The sequence below is a fragment of the Octopus bimaculoides genome, chromosome 28 (assembly GCF_001194135.2).
Source record: "Octopus bimaculoides isolate UCB-OBI-ISO-001 chromosome 28, ASM119413v2, whole genome shotgun sequence".
Taxonomy (NCBI): Eukaryota; Metazoa; Mollusca; class Cephalopoda; order Octopoda; family Octopodidae; genus Octopus; species Octopus bimaculoides.
In genome coordinates, this window is record NC_069008.1 from 8,282,742 (window position 1) to 8,294,283 (window position 11,542).

Below are 11,542 nucleotides of genomic sequence, written 5' to 3' on the forward strand. Positions count from 1 at the left end.
AATTTAGCCAATCAGAAACCTCCATTGCCAATAGTGCAGGCAATTTTGTCATGGCAACTTCAGTTTACCGTTGCTTATCCTTGTTTTCTTTCATTCAATTCCTTTTAAAAAAAACATTCAAGGTTCCATAAGGTTTACATTTTTGGTACTTTGGTCAAATGTCTTCTACTATAGACTGGAGTCAACCAAAGCCTTGTCAGTGGATTTGATAAATAGAAACTGAAAGAAGCCCATCGTATATATATATATATATGTATGTATGTATGTATGTATGTATGTATGTGTATTTATGTGTGTGTGTGTGTCTTCGTGTCTGTGTTTGTTCCCCCACCATCACTTGATGACCGATGTTGGTGTGTTTACATCCCAGTAACTTAGCGGTTCGACAAAAGAGACCGATAAAATAACTACCAGGCTTACAAAGAATAAGTCCTGGGGTCAATTCTTTTGACTAAAACCCTTTAAGGCAGTGCTCCAGCATGGCCACAGTCAAATGACTGAAAGAAGTAAAAGAGTAAAAAGAATGTGGGTAAACAATGATAAACTAGAGTTGTGAGTGGATTTATTAAATGGAAACTGAAAGAAGCCCATCGTATATATGTACATATCTATGTGTATGTACCTTTGTATCTGCGTTTGTCTCTCCACTGCTTGACAACTGGTGTTGGTTTGTTTACATCCACTGTAACTTGGCAGTTTAGCAAAAAAGAGGCTGATAGAATAACCAGCTTAAAAAAAAAATGAAGAGATTCTCACCACACAAGTTTGGCTGTGTGGTAAGAAGCTTGCTTCCCAACAGCATGGTCCAAGGTTCAGTCCCCATTGGGTGGTATCTTCAGCAAGTGTATTCTACAGGAGCCAGCCTCAGGCCAACCAAAGCCTTGAGAGTGGATTTGGAAGATGGAAACTGAAAGAAGCCCGTCAAACAAGCAAAAGGTAAAATGGATCAATTCATTCAACTAAAAGTTCATCAAGGCAATGCCCCAGCATGGCCACAGTCTAAAAGACAGAAGATAATGCATAACATCTTGTCAATGTTATTATCTTGCTTTGACACCAAGAGCAAATGTCATATTATTTTCTATGCAGGGAAATGTGGACATTGAAAACAAAGAGGACAAAACTATGAGGCTTTTCCATGTCTGAGTATCCAAGAACGTCTTAAATATAAATGTAAACAGTTTTGTTTATGAATTATTTTTTTCTTAAGGCTCTTAAAAACAAATTCATCTTTTTTGAATGTTCTGAATCACTGATATTCAAAGTAAAAAGTAAAAAAGAAAATTGGGAAAGAGGAAGGATAATAAAAATGCTAAAACAACATGAACCATATCCAACCCATGTCAGCATGAAAAACGGGCATTAAATGATGATGATAATAATGATGATGATGATGATGATGAGATACAATAAGATTTTTTTAAAACTTGGGTGTCCAGAAGAGTAAAATAGGAACCAAGGTGTCCATAGACAAAAAGAAAATGGTTGAGAACCATTGACCAAACACAGTCATGGATAAACAGTGACCCACAGGACTTTATGAATGGCACACCATTCTTTTTGCGTAGTGTGACTCAGTTGATGATGCGCTGATGTGACCTAATTCCATTGGGCTGCACATTGGACATTAGCCTCACACTGACCAAAGCCTTGCAAGTGGATTGAGCCCTTAAACTTGTAAGTTCCCCGAGCAACAGTCCAGTATGTCCATTCTATAAGATGATACTGAATGAAAAACAAAGTTGACCTCAGCAGGATTTGAATTCAGAGCATTTAGAGCCAGAACAAACAATGCTGAAATTGTGCCTAATGATTCTACCAATGGCAGTCTTTTGCAGATTGTAGTGGCGGATACTCTGGCCTACGCATGAAATTAACGTGTTAGTAGCTGAGTAATGCAGAGACACTGTGTACCCATTACGTAATCAGCACGATAAGGCTGGGCTAAAATGGATGCACATGGACAGCACTACCACCACTGCCACTATTCAATGGTGCATCCTCAAATTTACAATAATACACTTATTTCGAAACTCCACTTCAGCATTATTAGAAATTAGTGTCCACCCAGAATAGTCTGAAGAACTCCCGGGCACCAAAGCCTGGCGACGGGCCTGCTTGTAAGTAGAGTTTGGATACTTCGTAATACTGTAGGGTTACCTACTTACATATATACGTGTGTGTGTGTGTGTGTGTGTGTGTGTGTGTGTGTGTGTGTGTGTGTGTGTGTGTGTGTGTGTGTGTGTGTGTGTGTGTGTGTGTGTGTGTGTGTGTGTGTGTGTGTGTGTGTGTGTATGTGTGTGTGTGTGCGTGCGCGATTTGATCTGAGATCGTGCGTTAAAACTAGAACAGTTACAGAATGACAGACGCATATTAACCATTTGGATGATAAGAAGTCTAAGGAAATTAATATTTCTCAGACGAAGTGACTGTACCGAAACATATTTCTCTTCTTATCATGTCGTGCGAATTTTTTCAAACTTGCCAACTTTACTGCGAATCATTTCGACATACTTGTACAAGTGTACACATCCCCGACTTTGTTTCCTCAACTTTCAGAAAATGGGTATTTTTTGGTGAAAGTTTCTACAAATACCTTTCAGATTACAATTATAACAGAGTTTAATGTTAAAAAAACAAAAAGTGGCAGGGATAGTCGCGGTCGCGAGGGCAGAAAAATCTACATCAGTGGAAGCTGGTGATTGCGTTGCCGAGATCCACATTGGAAGTCAACCTACGGGATATCAAACGCGTTCCTGGTAAGATCCAATGTCTTATAATGGGTCAAAGTGTTTTGCACGTGCGATCGGAGACCTCAATCAATCAGCATTTTTCTATGTCCCTTTCTGTTAATCCAAACACCCAATGCCCTTCATGCCATTCTCTTCGGTTGTTTTTCTCATTCATATATTTGGAATCGTCTATTTCCATTGTAATGGCACTTCCTGCATCATCCAATCCACCGAGTTGCTGTGAATGAGCTACACAGTACTGCTTAAGTACATCTCTTGGTTAACATGCAGTTTAGCGTCGTAAAAATAGCTCTGCAATTATAATAAATGGCTTCAAGCTGTATACTCTGTGAATCAGTCCGTCAGAAACGGCCCAGTTGTGTAAGATGGAGGTGGGAACATGTACAAAGTGGCCATCCTATGCGATCTGCACTGGTTGGCCACTTTATATTTACTGTAATCGAAGGTACGTTTAAGAAAAGGAACGGAGAATTTGGCGATCATAGAAGGACGGCCAAAATCCACTCTACGCCATCGCAACGTCTTGCGCGTGAACAGAAGCACAGTCCCGAAAAGTTACAATGTACTCCGCGTAATCCCACAGCATTACGAATATATCCACTCTGCTTACTGAGCAGAAAACTTACTTCGTTGGTTCATGCATATTTATATACATAAATAACACTGTTGTGTGATTTGAGGGTGTAGTAACGCCGTGTCTCGTGCGCATGCGTAGTCCCACGCATGCGCGGAATTCAACATCTAAGCGTTCCCGCTTTTCTCATCCTCTTTCGCGGCCGGCCGGCATGGATCATGGACGTGTCAAGCTGTCTCTCTCCATCTTTCGAACTCACGCCAGACAGCTCACATTTACATTCCGACGTCTCAGCAACCATGCTCTCTCACACAGAAGGCGTCTCAACAACCAAGATTAAAGCTGCATATTTTCCACCATGAATAAATATTGTTGTGTTGATAGTTTGGAGTTCTGCGTTCCGTTTATTCCTAATTTAATATAGGAAAGTAGGTGCACACCTAATGGTGTGTAACCACAATTCCTATAGCGGTGACCCCGACTAAAGAACAAACGCGGCCATGGATTCTGGACTACCAACCAATAATACTACACTGCCGCCGCTGACATAAGTAACTACGGCACTTTCCTATAAAACTTCGAATTCATGACAGCATTTTCCAGCAACGCCACTCATCAAGGTCGACGCTAATGGTCGTACAGAGATTGTCTGTCGACCGTCTGTAAAAGCGTACCTTTTCAAACACCATCATCACCAAGCAGCCTTTTCGCCACCAGCTTCGTCCAACCAAGATGACCACCAACGCCGTCGACAACAACAGCCACGACGAACTACAAGCATCGCCCCGACGTCGCCAACAGCGTCAACATGACACCATTATCACCACACACATACAGAACACAGCTATAGCCAGTTCCAGCGCCGACGTCTTCACCACCAATGTACTGTCTACCACAATGTCGTGCGCCAACAACCCCACCACCAGGGACACACCAATATCAACACACTCGGTTTTATCTTCACTGTATGAGTGGAGTATCCACTCACGGACAACAGTCAGAACTAACCAACTAGAATATTCAGTACCAGGTAACAGGTCTCAACTAGCATCCGACGCTCAACTACAGCTCTGCTCACTGACCACGATTTCCTGCGTATTAGCATTCTAAAACTCCTTGTGTAACTTTTATAGGATATTCCGTACCAGGTAACACAAGTCCCAGCATCGACGCTCAACTACAGCTCTACTCCTTTGATCACAACTTCCTGCGTATGGACATGCTATAATCATGTGTAACTCTTATACGAACTGGATTTTTTCTCTACAGACACTATTACTATGTTCTGTGCACTCATATATTTTCGTTCCTTTCAGAAACATTGCATGCATGTATCTCACAAGTGTACATTCATTTCTTTGATTTTTCTTTGTGTGTGTTTGTGCCACATCTTGTGGGTGGTTTTCAGTGGCCATCCTACCTCAGGCGTTCCTCCAATTTTATATTATCGTGCGTTCCGCACTGGCAAGGGGAGCCCTGTAGTAACGCCGTGTCTCGTGCGCATGCGTAGTCCCACGCATGCGTGAAATTCAACATCTAAGCGTTCCCGCTTTTCTCATCCTCTTTCGCGGCCGGCCGGCATGGAGCATGGACGTGTCAAGCTGTCTCGCTCCATCTTTCGAACTCACGCCAGACAGCTCACATTTACATTCCGACGTCTCAGCAACCATGCTCTCTCACACAGACGGCGTCTCAACAACCAAGATTAAAAGTGCATATTTTCCACCATGAATAAATATTGTTGTGTTGATAGTTTGGAGTTCTGCGTTCCGTTTATTCCTAATTTAATATAGGAAAGTAGGTGCACACCTAATGGTGTGTAACCACAATTCCTATAAGGGAAATTTGTTTACTATTTCTAGTAGGTCTAACAACTGTGTAGAGGACTCGTTCGTTGGCTCATACAGAAAAACATATACATGCCACCGGATGGTTTGAGGAAGATTTGGCCGCTATTTCTATTCGGTCTATTCACCATGTAGCAACTCCGTTACTAACTCATTCATGCATGCATACATGTATACAATACATACATACACACATACATACATACAATATATACACACATACATACATACAAGCGTACGTACGTACGAACGTACATAAACCCAGATTACAAGCTCAAGTTTATACTTGTAATTACTGGGGCACTGGGATATGTAACACTGCCTAAATACCAATCTTGAGAAATTAGGCTTCTCAAAACCAGAAAGGAGAAAGCTAATTCGAAGGCTACAGATCCAATCCATCATTGGAACTGTAAAAATCTGTAAAACTTTCCAGAAGTTTATCATGTAAATATATATGAGCATCTCTAGATATGCAAATATATACATGAAAATACATACATAAAATAAAACCTACAAATCTGCACATACATACATACATACATGCATGCATGCATACATACATATATACATACATGCATACATACATACATACATATGTACATACGTACGTACGTACCCTGTTGATGTTGAAATGCCAACGAAGGAGCCTTGGGCGGCTCTTTCTCTATTGGCAAGAAATCTTGAAACAAAATTAAATAATGACATACATACGTACGTACATACATACAAACATATATACATACATGCATGCATGCATACGTAAACACATACATACAAGCAAGCGTACGTACATAATACATACATACATACACACATACATACATACATACATACATACATACGTACGTACGTACATGCATGATGGACTTCTTTCAGTTTCGGTTTACTAAATCTATTCGCACGGCTTTGACCAGCCCGGGGCTATAGAAGACACTTGCCGAAGATGCCACGCAGAGGGCCCGAATCCAAGACCGCATGATTCAGAAGCAAGATTCTTAATCACACAGCCACATCTGCGCCAAAAAAAAAAGAAAACAGAAATATTCGTCAACGTATTTTCCACAACATATTCAGGGTAGCCGTGACTATTGAACGCTGATCGATCAATGCAGTCGATAACCTTTATTCAAATACAATGTATCTAGGACTACATTATTTTACAGGTGATAAGGTGTGATATTGCTGCATCCGGCAGTGATCGTCTCGTCTTTATTCATAGTATATCTAGGACTACATCATGTCTTTAATTTTTTTGCAAGACAGTAAGATGTGTCTAACAAAAAATACCACCTGTGACAATCTGTTGTTGTTCAGTAATAATGCATCCAGGACTACATTATCTAAAATATTTCTCCACTTTTTAAAGACAATGTGTAATTTGGCTGCTATTTCTAGCCAAAGAAGTTGCGGCTGAAATCATCCCCCCACTTTTATTCAGTCAAGCTGGAACTAAATTATCTAAAGTTTCTTTTATTTTTTTAAAGACGATTAGGCTGCTATTTCTAGCAAAGACATCCATCTCGTTTGTTAATCATTCACAGGATATCTGGGACTACATTGTCTAATGTGTCTGTAGCAAAACTGTTTGTATTCTGGAGCCTCTCTTTTTCCATAAATCGGTGCAACAAGTTACCTAAGAGCAGAGGGGCGAGTGTTTTTCATCAAGGCGAGTTATGCTTGATTTCTTGCCGTTTTTCACCAGAGAAAAATTAACATAACGGAGCACATGGAACCAAAGATAACCCAAAGCTGAATTATCCAAGCAATGGATGAACTACAACCATCAGAATTTGTAATGTTCCTTACTTGATCCAATGTACCACTTTACGAAGGAATAAAGTCTCATTGTTATTTTAAAGTTCGGTTATTTTGTTACTTCTGCGAGTGAACACGCAAAATATATTATACAATATTATACAAAAGAAAAGATAAGATCGTCATGGCTGGAATATTGTTTATCCAAGCTTAGTCTGGGGGCCAAACAAGGTACTTCTCTCTATGAGGTCGCTTGATCGATTAGAAATAGCAACCAAATCTCCCTTAAAACACATTCTGCATCTTTAGAGGGAAAATGGTAATTCGAAGTTCATGGACTGAAAGAGAGTCATTTTCAAAAAATAGTGTGTCTGGTTCGTTTTAGTTTGCGTATGAACTAAAATGCATGAGGTTAATATTCAATAAAATCTAATATAAAGTTTAATTTCGGTGAGATGATGATAATGTTTAGGGTTCACTTAGGGCTTAGGTTTAGGGTTGGGATTTAGAGCTTAGGTTTAGGGCTCAAGGTTAAGATTTAGTGTTAGGGTTGAGTTTAGGAATTAAGGTTAGGGTTAGGATTTAATATTAGGTTAAGGGGTTACGAAAAGGGTTAGGGTTTTGATTTACAGCTTAGGGTTAGAGGTTAAAGGTCGGTATGGTCATGGTTAGAAATTTATAGATGAGTTGAATTTTCTTTATGATGCGCATGATCCATATTTTTAGCGCATGCGTTCAAACCCAAATCGATAAATCAATTGTTTGTAGAAATTTCTGTTTCGGTCCCTTAAAGCACGATTTTCCCAAACAAATGATTGGGACTCACTGAATAACGTAACCCCTCGATATGAACTTCATCACTGGATTGACCATTGGTCAAAATTCTTGTCTGCATTCCTAACACTGACCTTGCGCTCAATAACAACACGAGCCAATCAAGGAGCCTCTTATGTGCTTACTAAACACAGAAGAGGTGTGACATAAATCTCAACCAAAACAGCCCTATTTGAGTAGGCCTACAATTAAAAGCATTCCAACTACGATCATCCTGGAGATGTTTTTGCTTGTTTCTTTTGGGGGGTGGGGGATGCATGTCAGGGATTATAATGCCCTATATGACCTTCCTTTTTTTAAAGACGGTTGTATGCAATTAAATGTGATTTGACTGCTATTTTTAGCAAACTCAAGCTCTCGTTCGTTTTTTGCATTGTGAAGTGGTGTCGTGGTACTATAATGTATTGTTTAAAACCAGGACATACTTATTTTAAAGGATTCCAACCGTGACGGTCCTGCATAAGACAAGCAAAAACAGAAAGCTACAGTGAATAATATACTCTGGGATACACTGGAAATAGACAGGATGGTCATAGATGGAACACCTTTGATCATAAGTATTCTCGATCACGTCCAGCATGGGGTTAAACAGCGAAATAATCTTTCAGGCTCTTTAAAAGAACCTGCGAGTAGTGCGACTATGCAGCGTGATACCGTAGTGTCCTGACCTGGTGATGAAGCGTTGTGTGGAAAGGTGCAGTGGTGCAGCTTTGTGTGTGAAAGAGTGCAATGTTTGATAATACAGCGCTTGTGGTGTGGCGGTGCAGTAATGTGTGTGCGTGTGTGTGTGTGTGTGTCAGAGAGAGAGAGAGAGTGAGAGAGAGAAATTCAAATGTAGTTGTTTAGATCATACCCGTTGCTTAGGGGGTACAACTGGACGGCATTTTCCCCTTACTATTCACTGGTGCACCTTCAAATTTATTCTACTTTGACATTATTACATATTAGAGCGGGCCCAAAATATTCTGAAGCGCCTCCAGACACCAAGATATGGTGACAGGCCTGGTTTAGGTCCAACTCAGCCCTGATCTAGTAGACCGCTGATCAAAGCCATTCAAACTATAACTACCCTGCCTTTAAAAAAAAAATTTTTAGGGGCAATGTTTAGGACTACACTATCTAATGCAGTGATGGGCAAACCGCGGGCCGCAGGATTTTCTGAATGACACGCCTAACAAAAAAATTACCTTGACTTTTTTAGCAACGCAGCCCGGCTGATGTCGAGCCATGTTTCATGCGGCCCGCTTCTCGAAAAAGTTATCCATGCCTGATCTAATATGACTGTGATATGAGGGCGACATGGCTGCTTTTTCGAGCAAGGCGAGCGTTTAAGTAAAGACTTTCTTGTCATGTGGTGCAGCGGTGAAGCTTTCGACGTATAACTCAAATCAGACTTGGTTGCACAAACCAATTATAAAAAGCGTTCCAACCGTGACCATCCGTCTTTTCCTATATCAGTGATAACATTATCCAACGAAGTCTTCCCCTTTTCAAGCAGTAAAGTAAGATTTCAGGGAGATTTAGCCACTATTACGAGCAGGTCGACTTCCACGTCAATTCATGTCGTACAGTTGTTTGTTGTTTAGCCCAAGGTCAGCCCTGAACAAGACGAATTATGATCAAAGATATTGTAACCGTGACCAGCCTGTCTTTTTCCGATCTACAGAAAACCGAAGACCACGTTATAGTTAAGACAGTAGTGTATGATTTGAAAGAAGTTTGGTTACTATTTCTAGCAGGTCTAGCTCACATTTACTGGTCGCACTTATTAGCGCAATCATATAAAAACTAACTATAAGAAATATCAATGGGAGATTTAGCTGCTATTTTTAACAGACCTACTTTCCATCTAGATATTTACCTAGCCGGCTCATGTATACATATATACATAAGACAGTAATGTATAATTTGAGGGAGATTTGGCTGCTACTTATAACAAATCTAGCTACAGTACGGTGGTCTATTCCATTGGCTCATACATAGATGTCATTTGAGGGAAATGTGGCTGCTATTACCAATGTAGAGGCCCATTACATGGCTAATGCATACATAAAACAGGAGGGTACGGTTTGAGGGAGATTTGGTTGCTATTACCAACACAGAGGTCAACCACGTTGGCTCATGCATACACTGACGTGATTTGAGGGAGTTTTGACAGTTATTTCTAACAGGATTAGCAACCATGTAAGTGGCTCCCCCCCCCCCCAGTTAAACTTGTATTCTGTAATATAGTGGGTGACTTTCATGAGAAGAGGCGGCGAGGGGGGAGAAGTAGAAAAAGAAAAGAAAAGCATGAAAGATAAAAGGTATGACATAAACGGATCATTAAAGAAAAACTTACCTGTCTGTATCATTCCTTTCTCTGCCATTTCTGCTGTTGATGATGATGTCCTGTGTGTGTGTGTGTGTGCGTGTGTATACAGAGAGAGACAAACCTGTGCGTATTCGCCTTTTATGTTTGCGTTTGGTGACACTAGCAACAGAAATGCGTGTTATACCGTATATCTATATTGTATTATATTATATGTAAATGTGTGTTTGTGTGTGTGTTTATGTCATTCATGTGTAAGTAAAAGTCTTTATATATATATATATATATAATTATAGATATATATTTATTTATAAATATGTAATATATATATGTATATATATATATGGAATAAATAGATATACTTATTTACTTACTTACATGTCAACAAAGACAAAACTATATATACATATATATATTATACAGATATATATTAGATAACCATAAATATACACCTACACGCACACACAAATATTGTATACATGCAGTGAGGTGTGTATTTTGGGCAATGTGCGCGTGTGCTTATAACATGTTGCTGTGCTGCAACAGTATAATAATAATAAACAAAACTCGAATGAACTGCTTGTTCTACACGCCTCGAACTCTGCACAGTTTAAGTCGGAATGATCACCACAGCGCCAGAGAGCTGCTTTGAAAAGTCTTTCTTACTCGTTGAGTTGGCTGCTTGTTTGTTGGGTTGGGCTGATATATCTATATCCCAACAGTGGTGACATCTGTAGAGCGTCTGTATGTATGTGTATGTGTGCGTGTATATATATATATATATATATATATATATATATATATATATACATACACACATATATATATATAGGCATGTATGCATGCACATATATACGCATGTTGTGTGGGTGAGGGTAGGGTACGTGTATAAATATTTATATACGTGTGCATGCATATACGTATATATATATATATTATGTACCTCGATATTATATATATACTCACACACATCATATATACATGTAAACATACAAGCATGTGTGAGTGTGTGTGTGTGTGTGTGTGAGTGTGTGTGTGGCTGTGTACCTGATATGTAGATGGGGGTAGAGAGGCGAATTGATAGACGTTAGAGCGTCGGATTGGATGCCTGATGATATTTGTGCTGGCTTTCTGAGTTCAAATCCAACTGAAGTCGACTTAGCATTTTAACCTCTCCAGGTTAGGTTGATAAACGAAGTAGCCGTCACATAACGGAAATCAGTTCTTCTTTTTCTTCTTTCTCTCTCTCTCTCTCTCTCTCTCTCTCTCTCTCTCTCTCCACACACATTGTAATTAAAAAGCTCGCTTTGTAATTACGTAAGCCTAGAATTCAGTCCCACTGAGTGTCTCCCACTTTCGTCACGGGACGACCCAAGCCTTGTGGTTGCATTAGGCAGACGGAAACTATGCTGAAGCCCGCTCTCTCTCTCTCTCTCTCTCTCTGTGTGTTTGTCCGCCACCGCCG

The 11,542-nt window shown here is 40.0% G+C and overlaps 1 protein-coding gene across 1 annotated transcript in view; it reads right to left on the minus strand.

The window, feature by feature from the left end:
* The window catches only part of LOC106881320 (phosphotriesterase-related protein), a 70,076-nt gene extending 59,761 nt beyond the window's left edge, over positions 1-10,315 (minus strand). Inside the window, exon 1 of the mRNA XM_014931665.2 lies at positions 10,108-10,315. Coding sequence (XP_014787151.1) covers positions 10,108-10,135 — 28 coding nt within the window. The 5' untranslated portion in view covers positions 10,136-10,315. The remainder of the gene's footprint in view (positions 1-10,107) is intronic.
* Positions 10,316-11,542: the final 1,227 nt, after the last annotated feature.